This window comes from Vombatus ursinus, unplaced genomic scaffold, assembly GCF_900497805.2.
Source record: "Vombatus ursinus unplaced genomic scaffold, bare-nosed wombat genome assembly UNPS02014840.1, whole genome shotgun sequence".
Lineage (NCBI taxonomy): Eukaryota > Metazoa > Chordata > Mammalia > Diprotodontia > Vombatidae > Vombatus > Vombatus ursinus.
The window spans coordinates 752,672-769,769 of NW_020954618.1; the positions used below are offsets into that span (position 1 = coordinate 752,672).

A 17,098-nucleotide genomic window follows, 5' to 3' on the forward strand; every position below is an offset into this window, starting at 1 on the left:
CTCTCCACAAAGATTCCAGCCTGCACAGCATGAACGATGCTTTTGAATCGGGGCTTCTCCTCACTCCGTCTCAGCATCATCCCCATCTGCCTGGTAAAGGTAGAGGCCAGCCAGTCCCGGACCTCGGAGGGCACGGCATCTGACTGGATATCACTGAGCTCATCTTCTGTATCCAGGAGTCGCCTAGGGGAAGGGAAAAGGAACAAGAAGTGAACTATAGGCCTAGAGCCAGAAGGGTGCCCAACAGTCACCCACCCCAACCCCAGCTTTACAGATGGTATAACTGAGTCCAGAGAGGTCAGGGACTCATAGGATCATAGATCTGGAGCTAAAAGAGCTTTCAAAGATCATCTAGACCAATGTGCTCCTTTTACAGATGAAGATACAGAGACTCAGACAGGGAAAGTGACTTGCCATTTTACTGATAAGGAAACTGAGGCCCAGGGAGTTTAAGGGACTTGCCCTAAGTCACCAAAGAAGTAATTGTCAGCATCAGGATTTGAACTCGGATTATCTGACTCCAGAGCCAGGGTTCTCTCCACTACATGTATTTTGCGTTTGCTTATCTGGGTACATCTTACAGAGTGTAAGCACATTGAGAGCAGGCACTAGCTTATTTTTGTCTTTACATCATAGGACCATGTCCTTGAAGTGCTGAGTATGCTCTAAGACTAAAAGTTGCAGAGGAGGTACCAAAGCACACGCCTACTTCAGATGAGGGAGTTTCTCTCCTGAGATTTCCCTATAGCAATGAGATCAAAGGCCCAGGATCTATTCTGTATCTTTTCATAGGATCAGAGGTTAAGAACTGGAAGGAACTTTGGTATCCATTGAATCCAAACCTCATCCCACTCCCATTTTGCAGTTGAGGAAAATGAGGCCCAGAGAGGTGTGGTGACTAAAACATATTTGAGGCAGAAATTGAAGCCAAGGTGTCCCAGCCAAGTCTAATGCCCTATCCACTACTCCATGCTGCCTAACATCAGGCACATGACAGGTGTTTAATAAATGCTTATGGAACTGAACTGAATTGGACTCAGCTATGACTGGAGTTACCCGTGGGCAGGGAAGCCATGAACCACACGAGCCTTAAGTAAAAGCAGAATTCATGCAGATTGGCATCTGGCAGCTACGTAAACCTCACTAGTGCTGATTAACTGGGGAGGGACAGCAAAATTAGGCAAAAGTCTTAACCAGCACATTTGAAAAGAAATGTGATTTTATCCCTCTAAATTACATACAGTCGTCAGAATGGCTTTAATGCCCACATTAGAATGATTTCTATTTAGTATAGAAATGCAAAGCATGAGGCTGGCAAAGGCCAGCCTCTGCTTACACTGTAATTATACTGTTTCTAAGGAAATCGAGACTTCTAGAGGGGTGGAAAGCAGCTCGCTCCCCACAGTGGGCAAGCACACCCCCCCATTCAGTCTTGCTTCCATGCTCAATGTTCTCAGCATCCACTTTGCTCAGAGACAGTGCAAAAAGAAGATCTTCACCTTTCTGAATGAGCAACATTTCCAAGTTAAAGAATGAAGTTTACTAGAGACGAAATTGCTTCCCAGGGCCATCTGAAATAAGTCCGATAACAGTCACCAAACTTTATACAATGAATTCAAGATTCTTCAAGTTTGCAGAGCACTTCACCAACATTGTCTCATCCTTTCTGCTAATGTGTTTGTCTCGTCTTAGGCAAACATATAGAAGCTGGGATGGATACGAGTGGGCAAGGGAGAGCTGAACCCAGTGGCCACATGCCATCCCTGGAGCAGAATCACCTTTCCTCTCAAGTTGTGAGCTCCCGTCTTCTTGCTTGCCTCCAACAGTCCTGTAAGGCAGGTGCTACAGCTACTATTATTTCCATTTTACAGATGAGGAAACCCAGGTTGAGATAGATAAAGGGCTCTGCTCCTGGTCACACAGATAGTAAGTACTAAAGTAGGATTTGAACCCAGGTCTTCCAGACTTCAAGCCCAAGCTTCTCTTCCACAGTTTACAATATAAAAACTCCCCAGAAAGACTCTGAATCAACCTATGGAAATCTCCCTAGGACAGGATAGCATATTCTTACCTTGTTTCATCGATGTAGACAGATTCAAGGACCGATGCTGCATGTTCCAAATTCTTCTTGAGGTCGACTACAGAAGCCTCCCCTCTTTCTAGTTGTTTTACCAAAGACCGCAACCTAAGAAGAAAAAAAGGAGCAAAGAGATTCAGTGAGTACAGAAAATGCCAATGGCCAATATCAATTTAAAGATTAGTTCTCAAGAATTTGCCAAACATGCAATTGCCACTGGAAATACACCACAAAAAGAAGATTTCTTTCCTGCAAAGCACTTTCTTCAGCATAATCCAGTGGCGAGGAGAGTGTGGTTATTAGCTTTATTTTACAGACAAAGAAACTGAGGCTCTGAGCATTGACGTGACTTGCCCAAGGTCACATAATGAATGAAGACAGTATTTCAGATTAAAACACAATTTGCCTGATGCCAAGTCCTGGCCTCTTTCCACCTCTGTGACTTTGAGAAGGTCAGACTGCCTCTACTTCCCAAGACGCTTCTGACTTACATCTGAAGTGAATCATGGAATCCTAGATTCTGAGAGTTAGAAGGGAAAGCTCAGAGGGCCTTTCCTATAACAGGACTATCACCTCCTTATTCCTGGTAGCTGAAGGTATCCTTAGAGAAATCTCTCAAAATTCATCCCAAGACTATTAGCTGTTTGGGCTGTGACATGATGCTGCTGATAATATTATACTGCTGAGCTTGTGGTCCATTAAAATCCCCAGATCTTTTATCAGAGAACTAGACAAAGCTAGCATTATCAATACTTACTGAGTACTCACTATGTGTAAGAACCACTTTTTCCTACCAATAACTTACATTCATATTGCTTTAAGGATGTTAAGCACTTTCCTCACCACAACCTGCAAAGTAGTCACTGGAAGTAGTGTGATCTCTATTTTGGGTCTTCATACTTTAATGACTTGCCCAGGGTCACACATAGTATCTGAGACAATATTCAATTTCATTATCTTCCTGACTCCAAATCGCGCACTCTGTCCATTATAATAAGTAGCCTTCCCAAGAAAATAAACTGCATCTTCACAGCATCTGACCCCAAGGAACTTCTGAGCTTTGAGGGAAGACAGGTCATATATGATTATATCAAACAACAAAGAAGAATAAGAGACAATTGACAGTGACAAGCAAGATAAATAAATGTATTAAAACTTCATTTGCCTATTGCACCATGACCCAAAGCCCCATCAATATTTCTTTGTTTTTTTTTCTAAAAGAACAAGCCCACTTTATTTTCAACACTATTTTCTAATCAGCATCCATGGAGCCAAAAGTAAAAAAAAAAAAAAGTAGCCTGCTAGCCTGCTAGACCAGTGAACCTGCTATTTCAGTAAACTCTAAATCAAACAAGTAAATAGCATAATCTGTCCTGGTAAGTCCTCTGAAGACCAAATCTTCTTAAGAACTTAAGGAAATGGGGTTGTTCTCAGGAATTCTAATCATGCTTTCTGAATGACTCCTGAAGAAGAAAGAAGGGAGAGAAGGAGGAAGTGAAGAAACATCCTACTTAAAATTAAGGGCAAGTTATAGAGAAAGGAGAGAAGAAAATTGAAAATTGAATAATTGAAAGGCTGACAAAATATGTAAGCAGAAAGGAGGCCTCAATAATGTGAGTGAATACTAAATGGCAAAAGAAAGTGAAGAGAAATATGCCAAAAGAATGAGATTGGACGATCATAATTAGACCCCCAGAACAGAAAATGGATACATTGCAACAATACTAAGGGCGCATTAGAATCTCAATAAGAGATACAAAGGAAGATCTTGCATCTATAAGAATGGAAATAAAAAAATTAAATAAATAAAATTTTAAAAAATGGAAATAAGATTATCAATGGAAATATTTAAGAAGAAAATTAGAATAAATAGCTTAAAAAGGGAAGGGAACATCTTAATAAATCAATGTACTATGTAAAGAACAGAGTCCACAAAAATACTGGCATAGAATAATAAGTAACAGAGTAATTTTTTAGTTTGCAAATGAAATGGGATATCAGATCTCTACAAATCAAAACTAGAGACAGGGAACAGTGCTTGACAAGACAATCAGAAAATTATTAGTCTCCTGGAAAATCATGAAGAAACAAAGTCTGATGTTATGTTAAAATCGTACAGCAAAACTGCTCAGAGGTATTAAAAATAGTGAGGGGGGAGGGTGGTGGTGAGATATATATACATATACATATATATATATATATAAATGTGTACACACACACACACACACACACACACACACATATACACATATAGAGAGTGAGTGATTGAGTCCATAAGACACCAACAAAGAGGAACTCTAAATTTGAGACATCCAAAAATATATTCATCATGTTTCAAAGTTTCAGTGTGGAGAAAGAGACCATTAAAAGCAGCCAGGAAGAAACAATCCATATATTGAAAAGCATCAATTGACATTACACGATAGTATTCAACAACAGCAACAGTATATGAAAGACGAAATGATACAGGGTCACTGAAAAGCAAGAAAAATCAATGTATACCACAAACTGCTAATCCTAAAAAGTTGAGAATACATCACAAGAAAAGATGGTTCTTTAATAATGTTGATAAATTTTATTCTTTCTTTCTAAAAAATCCAGAGTCGGACAGGGATTGCCCTAACAGCACAGACGTAACAAATTCCTAGGATTATAGATTTAGAGCCCCTTATTTTTACAGATGAAATAACTGAAGTTAAATGACTTGCTCAAGTCACACAAGTAACCAATGGCAGAGCCATAACTGGAAACCATGTTTCCTTCATCTAAATCTACTGTTCTTTCCACTGAACCACTCTGACTCCTAAACAAGGCTGTGGCATAATCAATGAGGAATCAATGAATAGATGTTAGCATGCTGTTAAGTCTGTTGTTGCTTGGACATCCTAGCTTCAATCAGGGTCACTAAAGGAACCAAAGTTAGGAATTTGACAGGGCAATATCCCTCAGAAAAGGAAAAGACAAAAATAGAAAGACTAGAAGACTGAAAGGAAGGTAAAAGGGGGAGAATGAGCTATTATTTTCTGAAATCAACCAGTACATGTGAAGATCAGTCAAAGACAAAAGTAGGAAATAGAGATGGAAAGGTGAAACTTCATTCTTCTCTGGTCTAAGATGGAAAGGCTTTTTAAAAGGTCGTGTAAGCAAAAGTTAATAGAAATAAGATTAGGAGCCATTCTCCGACAGATAAATTTTCTAAAAAAAAACAAAAACAAAAACAAAACACCTAAAATTAACAGTAACCATTGGGAGCTCAAGAAGGAGGTGGAAATGCTCCAAACTGTTAATAATCAGAGAATAATCAGAACTGTTAATAATCAAATAACCCGCCTCTGCCACATCACTTCCCATACATCAAAGTGGCAAAGATGGAAAAAGTTCAACATGGACGGGGGCTATGAGAACACAGGCATGTTAAGCCACTGCAGATGGAACTATGATATTGTCTGCCTTCAATGGAAAACAACTGGAGATTGGGCAGGGAAAGTGATTACACCATTCATATACTTTGACCCAAAGATCACACTAATGGGTTTATAGACCAAAGAGGTTGACGGCCAAAAAAACCCAAAAAACCTAGCTGTATGAAGGGATGAATTTTGGGGGTTCCCCAATCAGAAATAAAGACAACACCAATGAAAAATAAGCAGTGGTAAGATTAATTATGCAACTTTTATCTTTGTTTATCATACAAATAAAATGGAGCTGCTACCAAAAAGCTAAATTATACATGCTGTAGGGCAGGCCAACAAATACTTTTCAAAAACCATTATGCCAACAAAAATTGTTATTAAGTCCATGAAAATGGAATTGGTCCATCTCCATTTAATCAGTGCCTTCCTCCCTAACCCCCTCTACTTCTTTCCATGGCTCTCCCTAAGCCTAGGCAAAATGGAAGATAACTGTTGAGTATACTAAGTGCACAAGCAATTGTCTATTAGCAAATATATCAGCCACCACCCACACCCCCATCAACAGAGCAAAAAGGGAATTAGAAGGAAAGGCTAATTAAAATCTCTTGGTTACCAAAGTACAGAATAACAACTGAATTTTGCTGTTGTAGTTTATACTCAGCCTTCCTCTATCAATAATCTTGTACAATTCTCAGGTATTTTCTCATCACTGTTATTGGATTCCCAATGGAATGCAAATAAATTTGAATATTAGCCTACAGAAAACATAATCATGAAAGGAAATCCTCATAAGAAAAACAACTCTTATTGAATTTCAAATACAAATAGCTTTTATTATCTTCTATTACGGATTTACTTTGCCAGTGTTCCAGTCCATTGGCATGGATAGTTGAGAGCTGAGTGAATATTCAACTTCTATTAATACTACTGATTTTATTTTCCTGCATTCAATCTAGTCATCAATTGTGTAATCAATCCACAGTCTTTTATTAAGTGTTTAATATGCTGTAGTATATTAGTAAGTGCTGAAGATACTGAGAAAATAGTCCTTACCCTCAATGAGTTTGCGTTCTAACGGGGTAGAGAATATGCCCAGAAATCAATACATACAAGATATGTTTGGAGTAGATGGAAGGCGACTTTAGAAAAGAAGGCATTAGCAGCTGGGGGACTAGGAAAGGCCTCCTATAGAAGGTGATGTTTGAGTTGAGTGTTAAAGCCAAAAATTCTAAGATCCAGGGACTAGAAAAAAGCACATTTTACATGTTGGGGGCACAAGTGGGGTAGCCAGTGCAAAGAAATAGAGATAGGAGATGGAACATTGTATGTGAGGAAAAGAAAGTAAAGCAGTATAACTAGACCTCAGAGTGCCAGGAGGGTGTAAGAAGACTATGTAATGTGTAAGAATACTGAAAAGCTAGGAAAGCTGCTAGGCTAGGGTGATCGACACTCCTGTTTTTGTCTTCATCCTCTGTGTTTTCAAGAGCTAGTGCCCCAGAGCAGCAGAGCTGTAAACCTCCCCTTTCTACGGTACATCAGTCATATCCTAGTTCCATCAATGTTCAAAGGGTTTTCTATGTAGATCCCAGGCCAAGACTGATGAATGACATAACAAAACACCTTCACTTGGTTAAAAGTAAATAGTTACACAAAAAGCAGGACATTCCATTTTTCCTAGTCAAATGATCATCATAAAAGGGAAATCTTTACAAACCAACAGCAAACATTTTGCCCCTCCCTCTAGACTGTAACTATATAGCTTCATTCATCCAACAAGCATTTATTATGCACTTACTATGTACCTAGCATTGCATGCTAGAGATACAAAGAAAAGCAAAAAGTCTGGCCATCTAACAAGAAAGGTTTAATGGAAGTGCCACCGATTAAAAACCTGTGAACACATTAAGAGAGGTATGATAGATGGGCTATGGAGGTGGAAAAGTAGCAGCTAAGGTCACCGGAGGAGCCTGGTGCGCCATCTCACTCTTGGGCTGGAACCACCTAGAGAGTCACTCACTGCTCAATACTGGAGACAAGTCCTCATGATCCTTTGTGTACATGATACAGGAAAATGGGAGGAAAAGATGAGAGGTCACTGACTGTCTCTGGATGTGTTATTCCTAGGTTACATATGTTCCCTGGGACTATACTGTGTGCTGGGATGTGCTAGTTAACTTTTGGAGGTTAAGGTACCACTGCATGCCAAAGAGACTGGATTGTTATGAATCTACACCATCAGATATAGTCCAGTCCTTTCTGATTCTATTCTCTCATCTCAAGCATGCCTGGCAGTCAGAGGACCTTGAAGACTTTGAAGAGGTCCTTCAAGTTCCACCTTCTACAGGAAGCCTTTCCCAATCCCTCTCATTCTAGTGCCATCCTGTTGTTATCTCCAGTCTAGCTCATCCATATTGTGTTTGCACATGGTTTTTTGCATGATATCTCCCCCATTAGCTCCTTGAGGGCAGGGATTGTCTTTGTGTCCCCAACACTTGCGGCAGTACCTGCCACATATCATTCTTCAGTTGTTTTGGCCATGTTTGACTCTTCATACCCCATTTGGGGTTTTCTTGGCAAAGATACTGGAGTGGTTTGCCATTTCCTTCTCCAGCTCATTTGACAGATAAGGAAACTGAGGCAACAGGGTTAAGTGACTTGTTCAGGATCACACAGCTAGTATCTGAAGCCAGATTTGAACTCAGGAAAAGGAGTTTTCCTAAATCCAGGCCTGGCATCCTATCTACTGACACATAGTAGGTGCTCAATAAATGTTTATTGACAATGACTGACCTCCTCCAGTCAGAGATCACAGGACCCTAACAAAATCCACTTAATTGTGCACTGCTCTGCAGGAAGGGAAAACCTCAATCAGAAAGTGGAACCATTTTCCAGGCAGGTACTGGAATGATGGAGAATGGAGGAGCTCCTGCTATAGCCTGCCAAAAGGTAGCCAGCTTCTCAATGTTCCTTCTCATTTGCAGCCATTCACTAGGAAGAATCGGCAGCTCATTCCTCTGCTGACAAGCCAGGCACTTCAGAAACATCTGTCTGAAGAACCCAAAGAAATGAGAGGCACTGAAAGCATCTTTGAATGGTGGTAATGAGAGAAAAGAGCAGGAGAAATTAGATGGGTTTGCAGGACTCTTTATGAAAACACGCACCTATGTATTTGTGAATTTTCCCATTTATTTACCTAACCCATTGAGATCTCTCATACTCATGCCTCACCTTCAGTTCAATTCAACATTTATTAAGCACCTATTATATGCAAGGCACCAGAGATGAAAACATAAAAATGACAAGTCCCTACCCTGTTTAGGGTCAATTATAGGAATGTACACAGATGCATATAATGTGGGTTACAATATGACCAATTCGCAGAACAGTTCAAATAGCATGACTTGGAAGATTAAAGGAGGAAGGAATCTTTTATGGCTTCTTTGATACCAAGGAAAGCTTCCTGGAAAAGATTACAGCTGATCAAGGACTAGAAGTATAAGGGCTGGCGTGCACAAATACAAAGAGATGGGAAATAGAGAGAGGAGAATCGATCTGATATGAATTTTGATTTACAGAAATCATGGTCAATAACTCCCACCCTACCTCAAACAGTTACACTAATTCCATCATGGCTAAAACATTTTTATCAGGGCAAACTCTAGACCAGGGTGGGGAACCTGCAACCTCAAGGCCATGTGTGGCCCTCTAGACCCTCAAGTGTGGCCCTTTGACTGAATCCAAACTACACAGAACAAGTCTACTTAATAAAAGGATTTGTTCTGTAAAACTTGGACTCAATCAAAAGGTTGTGCCCAAGGACCTAGAGGGCCATATGTGGCTCCCCACCCCTGCCCTAGACAGTATGAGAGACCATGTGGCGTAGTGGATGCAGAGCAGCCTTTGGAGTCCTGGGATCACATCTTGGCCATTTCCAGGTCTGGCTGACTCTATTCTGGTCCCCTTCCCTCCCACCAGCTCCTGGACTCTGCCCCTGTGGTGCTGGGCTCCAAGAGGTGAGATTTCACCTCCCCTTGACCAGAACCAGGCCTCCATGTCACTTCCATCCCTTGTTCAGCCACTGCCAAATATGCAAGCACAGAGATGCACTGGGGTGCATTCCCCTCCTCCAAAGGGGCTCTCCATCCCTGCTAGATGGTTTAGAGAGAATTAGCAACAGTCACCCAAAGGACCAACAGAAAAAGTCGTTTAGATAAAAACATCTCCTTTGCCCCCGATAATTCATCCTCCATAGCTGAAAACTATTCTTTTTGGGAGCTTTTGGGATGTTGTTGTGTTATCAAGTGGCATTTTCCATTCCCTCAAGCACCAGTGTCAGTCTCTGTTGTAATATGATTTCCTGGTTGAACATTAAAAACATTTTAAATCTGGGCACATCTCCTTAGAAAATCTTTTATTTTAAATGACATCTAAATTGAAATGGCATTACCAAGCAATTTTAAAATTGCAGGATGTGACTAGTGGTTTTCCAAAGCATTTTACTGGGCTTGAGACTATGGCTTGGGGAGAAATCAGAGGAAGAAACTGTCCCTTTGAATGATTTTCAATTGAAGAGGGCAGAGGCCCATAATCACATTGTGTTCTTCACTTGTTCTTGTTAATTCTCAGAATACACACATGATATCCCATAATGCAGCCCAGCCCAAGCACTCAGAAAGGAGCTCAGCTTTCCATGATTCAGCACTGGACAGAACCTGATCTTCTAGCCTGTCTCGCTCCTCACTTGCATAAGCTACAGGACAAGGGGCACCTGGCCAGTCCACAGCCCTGGAGCCTCCACCTTCTCCTATTCTCAGGCCACTCCCACTGTTCTCAGGCCAAGTCTAGGCTCCCAAACTCTGCACTTTCTCACTCTCTGACCACACTCTAAGCACACTGATGCTCTCACATCTTAACTTCTCATGGACACAATCCCCAAACCCATTTCCTCTCATTCAAATGTTCACCATGATCAGACTCTTGTAGCATTCACTGGCTCCTTCCCATGCTAACACATTCTGTACTCCCAAGGTCTTTTAAACCACCAAGTAACAGTCCAGGGCTCTGTTCTGATGCTTCTAAATGGACACCTAGAACTAACTTCAGACACTCGGAATTAGGCTTAGCAGTCACCCCTACAAATCAACAAAAGGAGAAGCATCTTTTGTTTCTCCTATCATAAGCTCATAGATGTAGCCTGAAATTGATCTCAGAGGTCACTGAGTACCACCCTCTTGTTTTACATATGTGGAAACTGAGGCTCAGAGAAATTAAGTGACTTGCCCAAGGTTACACGGATAGGAGGGTCCAAGTTGGGATTTGAGAGCTCAGATCTTTTTGACACCAAGTTCAGCACTCTAGTCATAACATCAGACTGCCTGCACATTTTAGTCAGTCAACAAGCATTAATTAGGCACTTTCTATAAGAAAGCTATTGTGCAAAGTTCTGGGGATACAAATAAAATTTTTTAAAAATGGTCCTTGAACTCAAGCACCTCACATCCTAATAGGAAAGACAACATGCAAAAAAAGTTGTACATACATGTAAGATACATGCAATGGAAATGGAAGGTAATTCCAGAAAGGAAGGTTCTAGTAATAGGGAGACTCAGAACAAGATCCTACAGAGGGTGAGATTTGAGATGAATCTTCTGAGAAGCCAGGGAAAATAAGAATTTGAGTTATATCTGGAAAGAATTCCAGGCATGTAGGACAGCTAGGGAAAGGAAATCAGCAGAACGAATGTCATATACAAGGAAGAGCAAGAAGGACAGTACATGAAGGGGAACAAAATAGGCAGACTAGAAAGGGAGGAAGGGGTCACATTGGGGAGGGCTGGAAAATCCAGAGAGAAGATTTTATATTTGATCCAGAAGGTAGAGAGCCACCGGATGTTACTGAGTGGATGTGTGGAGAAGGTGCATGACACGGTCAAAACTACTCTAGGAAGAGGACTTTGTCTGCTGAATACAAGATGGACTCAAATAGGGAGAGACTGAGGCAGGAAAACCAATTAAAGGATTATTGCCATAGTTCAGGCATGAGAACTATTGATAAAAACAGTCTTTATAATTTCTTTGAAGAAATAGAATTTACCCCTATTTTCAGGGTTTCTGGGTAGGCATCGTCTCTTTAAGACTCCCTTAGCTCCTTACTCTGGCATCCAAGCAGGTTGGGTGAAAGGGCACTTTATCCTTTCCTAAGCCGAAATGCCTACCAAAAAAAGGGTCAATGTTCCGACATTATTTTGTCAAGAGTTAACATCCAGGTGTATTAGTGCCTCTTTGGGAGAGTAATGACAGTTGCCTCCAACAGGAAGAAAGGACAAAATGAGTCATTTTATAAATCCATAATGAAATGTATGAGCAAAATTAATGCTTGTAGGAACCTGGACCATCTTCTGTAGTTTCTTTACTATTGGTTGTGACTCCCCAGATCCTTTTCTTTACCATAATTCTCTCTTTCCCTCAGCATCTCTACTCACATCACTTCTTTTGACACCATTAGAAGACAGTCCCCTTAAAAGGCTGCTGTGGAAGGTAACAATGAAAGACGAAGAAATCAGCCAGGAAGTTGAGGTCCAGCTACCTGATGCTCAGGCACTTTCCTTGGCTTCATGCCCCCAGTTCCTCTAGCACAGAGGTTCCTGATTCTTTCCAGGGAGGGAGCTCTCCTTTTCATTTCTGGGGATCATAGATCCAGCACCCAGAGGACCCCAGGGATCATCTAGTCCAACCTCATTGTTTTTTTAGATGAGGAAACTGAAGCCCAGGAAGGGTAAGTGATTTGTCCAAAGTCATCCAAGTAGGAAGTCTCAGGGGTAGGATTTGAACCCATACTCTCTGACTCCAGAGCCAACATTCTCTCCACTGTACTGTGATGCCTCCTTCTACCATGATGTTGAGTAAGACTGATGCAGTCCCCGTGGACAGGAGATGGGAAGGGTGGCACGGGGATGAGTGATTACCATAAGCCAAAGGAAGGGGAAAGAGGAGATGATACTAGCTTCTTATATTTCAATCTACCAACCAGGAATTCAGCCACTAAACTATAAGCTACATGAGGGCAAGGACCCCAAAAAGAATGGTTTCAAACTTAGGTAACAAAGAAAATGTTTTATCCAAACTATTTAGCTTATGCTCTGGTGGCTAAATATTGAGCCTGGTAGATTATATCTACACGTATGCATGCACACACATACACACACACACACACACACACACATACACACACACACACACACCACAAACATATACACATATCACACCAGGGATCAACACATTTTGTACACAGTAGGTGCTTAATAAATGCTTGGTGGATTTGAAGAATAATTTCCAAGTGGTCAGCAAGCCTTACTATAGTGGGTAAGCTGAATTATTACTGCTGTTACTATTATAAAATTATTTTTAAATATATGGTATGTGACATTTGATATAATATATGAGATGCTTTTGTTGAGCACACTGAAGATGCACTGACATCTCATACTTTTATTCAATTACAAACAGCAGTGATTTCCTCTGCCTGTGCAATAGTCCATAGAACATTCAATACAAACAGTAGCCCTTAAGGGGCTTGTTCCAGAACTGTTTCTATCTACGCACCAATAAACAACATGAGAAGAGTCAGAAGAATCCTAAGAGCAAAAGATCTTTTTTTTTTTAAACCAAAGAGAGATAGGCAACTCCCCAGAAGGATTCTCTCTCTACCAATCCAGAACAACATTTATCCTGCAGTTCATAGTCTTTGAGAGTTTCTGGGATCACGGGGAGGTTATGTGACTTGTCCAAAGTCACACAGCCACACATGTCAGAGGCTATACTTGGACCCACCTCTTCCTGGCTCGGAGGCCAGCCTTCTCTCCATTACAGCATGGTATAGTTTCAATGGACACTGAAATGGTGCTTTGAAGTGTTTGAAGCCAAACACTTTATGAGCCTCACAACAATGCTGTGTAATAAGTAGGAAGTAATACCCACTTTCCAGATGATGAAGACCTAAACAGATCTCTGTGTCTCCTACTCTAGAGTAATAATAACTAGCATTTTTATTGAACTTTAAAGTTAGCAAAGTCATTTCCATAAATTATCTCTTCAGAGACTCACACCAAGCCTGTGAGATGAGGGTTACTGGTATTAACACCATTTCACAGATTTTCCAAAGAGTAAACATATTTCTCTAGCTCCTGCTAGCATGAAAATAATTTACATTTACATTGGGCTTTCAAAGTTTGCAAAGTACATGACACCCCTTATGTCATTTCAAGCTCCCAACAACCCTGAGAGGTAGATGATATTATTATCTTCACTTTGCATATGAAGATACAGAGGCTCAGAGGTTAAGTGACTTACACAGGGTCACTGAGTTGGAAGTGGGATTTCAACTCCAATTCCAGAATTCTCTCAGTCATGCCGCACTGTCATCATGCCTACCTAACTCAACCCTATTTTCCCCTTTCTGTCATGTTCACCAACCCAGGCACAAGATAAGCAAATCATCTGCCTTCAGAATGAAGAAGCAATCTCCTATCTCATCAATTGCAGAAGATGTTTCCATATCTGTTGTTTTCAGTGCTACCTGTGCTCATCTTATTCTACTGGGGCTCAAATGATTCCAAAATGATTAAATTCCTCCAGCCATTTGATGATGATGAATAGAATAGGCAAACCAGCCAGGACAGTATAAACAGAGAAAGAAAAAAATAAATTCAGCTGAGTAAAAGAATGGTGGATCAAAATGGAATTTCATTTGTCCCATCTTATCAGATTTACCTAATTCCCAATCATTTCCCTCAAATGTCAGAACATATGGGACTTGTTATACCTTCACCAACCTTCCTAAATTTGCAAAACTGTAATCCCCTCTCCGCCCCACTGCCCTGGCCCTGCCCCCAACTACTCCCAGGACTCCATTTGCTAAAGAACAGTGACTCATTTGTCTTTACACAGCAATCAGTAAGGCCAATGGAAAACTGGATCTTAGCACATGTTTTAAGCAATCCCTCACTGTTACAAGTAAAAGGCTGCTTTGAATGGCCTTCTTAAGGCTTTAGCTCTCTGCTTAATGTTTATGAGAAGAAAGGATGGGAAAAAGGCAATTATTTATTAAATGCCTGGAAGGCAGTATTTACAGGGAGGATGGCTTTCTTTTTTCTTCCAAATTTCAGATTTAGGATCCTAACACCTGCTGTACAGAAGAAAAGAGATAAAGCAGCTGCTGAAACCCAGCTCTGCCCTTCAGTCTTCCCGAAGAATTGAAGGGACATTTGAGTGCCCTATGCCCCCATCCCAGAAGATGAGGAAAAGAAACTGAGATAAGGAAGACAGGAAGAGCTGTTTAGGTAGGGCTGGGATGATAGGATCAGATTTGGAACTGGAAGCAATTTTAGAGGCCATAATCTGGCTTTTTCTTTTTACAAATAAGGAAACTGAGGCCAGCAAAGTAGAAAAATGAATGCTGACAATTTCCCCCAAGTTGGGCTCATACAATTTGCTGCGTCTTTCATTTAAGTCCTTGTAAGCCTTTACAAAGACACAAAACATGCTGTAATTAGAGAGAACTCCTACTGAAGGTGGTAGGTGCTGTTCCAATCCAAGAATAAAGTGAGGAAAGAGGAAATGAAATAATGACTCTTTTCAAAATGGGATAAGGTGGCTGGATAAAGAAAATAGAAGATGTAGAACAATGGGAGAAAGTTTCAAAGAAGCTAGTTTAGGCTTGAGGTCAGGAAAAGAGTCCTAGTATTTCATGCTATTCCAAAGTAGAATGGTCTGCCCCAAGAGGTGATGAGTAACCTCTTCCTGGAGGTCTTTAAGAAGCTGGATGACCATTTGTTGGGTATGTTACAGTGGGGATCCCTTGGGGCGGACATATTGGACCTTCTGTGATTCTGTATTGGAGGTAGGATACTTGAATAAATAGGGGGGCTTTGGGGTGACTTCTGGCTTCTATAAAATCCAAATCTCAGGGAAAACAGCAGATTTGAGCTTTAAAAGACCAACCCTGAATTGGAAAGATATTATGAATCGTTTGTTTTATGCAGTTTACATATCCTGGAGGAATGTGATGGCGCCATTACATGCAGCCAAGTGAATATAAAGGAGCAAAGAGAGATGCTAAACATCTGCTAGCAATCCCCTGGAAATCTGCTAATGGGATGCTGAGCCGCCCATATGCCAGACAAGCACGGGATGGATGGAGTGGGACTCACTGCTAATTGTAGAGAGGAAAGAGCACGAGATCTGGAGTTTTAGGAACCAGGTTCAAATCCCGGCTCTACAATTTAATAGTTGTGGGAAGTGAACAAGTCACATCCATCTCCTCTGAGTCCTTAGTTCCTCACTAGTGAAATGGGGAACGGGGTTGAACCAAATAGCATCAAGAGAGACAAGAGACAGAAAGTGTTTCCCACGTCAGGCCAATAAGCCACCACAGAAAGAGAGCTGAACAATCAGTACCCCATCCATTCTCCACATAAAGCATCCAGACCCGAGTTCAAATCCAGCCTCAGACACTATCTGTGTGACTCTGGCCAAGTCACCTACCTCTCTCGGCCTCAGTTTCCTCATCTGTAAAATGCAGATAATAATAGCCCCTACCTCAGAGGGTTGTTGTAAAGATTAAATGTGATAACCTATGTAAAGTGCTTTGCAAATGTTAAAGCGCTATGTGAATGCTAGCTATTATTATATATTATAACTACTGTTATATTATAACTTATTGTTATTATAACTACTATCATTGTTATTATTATCATCACTGCATCACATAGTTATGACTACATATACTATGAGGGTGCAAGTAGAGGTCAGTTTGAGGATGTGGATGAGAATGGGAATGGGGGTAGGGACAGGGGTAGTGATGGGGTAGGGACAGGGGTAGTGATGGGGATAGGGACAGAGGTAGTGATGGGATAGGGACGGGGTAGTGATGGGATAGGGACAGGGGTAGTGATGGGGTCAGGGACAGGGGTAGTGATGGGATAGGGACAGGGGTAGTGATGGGATAGGGATGAACTTAGGAATGGAGATAGGGATGGAGTTAGGGATAATGATAGAAATAGGGATGAGGTAGTGATAAAGATAGGGATAGGGTTAGAGATGGAGATAGGATAGGGAAAGGGATGGGGTAGTGGTGGGGGTCACTCAGGTATAAACCAGGATTTGAATCGCCACCATAGAATCATAGCTGGAATGGGACCTTAGAGACCACCTAATCCAAACCACTCACATTGCAGATGAGGAAACTGAGGCCTGAGGTATGAAGGAGCATTCCCAAAGCCTACCATGAGTCATGGACTTTGAAGGCAGGATCTCTAGCTCCAAATCCAGAGCTCTTTCCATAGCATTGTAGAGCATACTTAAGGCTTGCATCAATAGCATCTGACAGGGATGGGCCTGTAGACTAACACCAACAAAAATAGACTTTGAACATATGCTACCTGAAAGTCTAGCAGCCAGACCCTGGACCCTCCTGGAAGTGGAATAAGCTAGGGATACACCTACTTCAAGCTGCCTTTTCATTTCCTGCTTTGCAGGTGATGATGTGTCAAGAAGCATTAGTATGCAATGGATTTCAGTCTAGAAAGTAATCTGACAAAAAAAAAAAAAAA

The 17,098-nt window shown here is 41.2% G+C and overlaps 1 protein-coding gene across 3 annotated transcripts in view; it reads right to left on the reverse strand.

The window, feature by feature from the left end:
- Positions 1 to 17,098, reverse strand: part of PDE1C (phosphodiesterase 1C) — a 446,524-nt gene that overhangs the window by 84,959 nt on the left and 344,467 nt on the right. For all 3 annotated transcript variants that reach the window (XM_027840217.1, XM_027840219.1, XM_027840218.1), the window contains 2 exons: positions 2,072 to 2,185; positions 1 to 183 (listed from right to left, as the gene is read on the reverse strand). In XM_027840217.1, coding sequence (XP_027696018.1) covers positions 1 to 183; positions 2,072 to 2,185 — 297 coding nt within the window. The remainder of the gene's footprint in view (positions 184 to 2,071; positions 2,186 to 17,098) is intronic.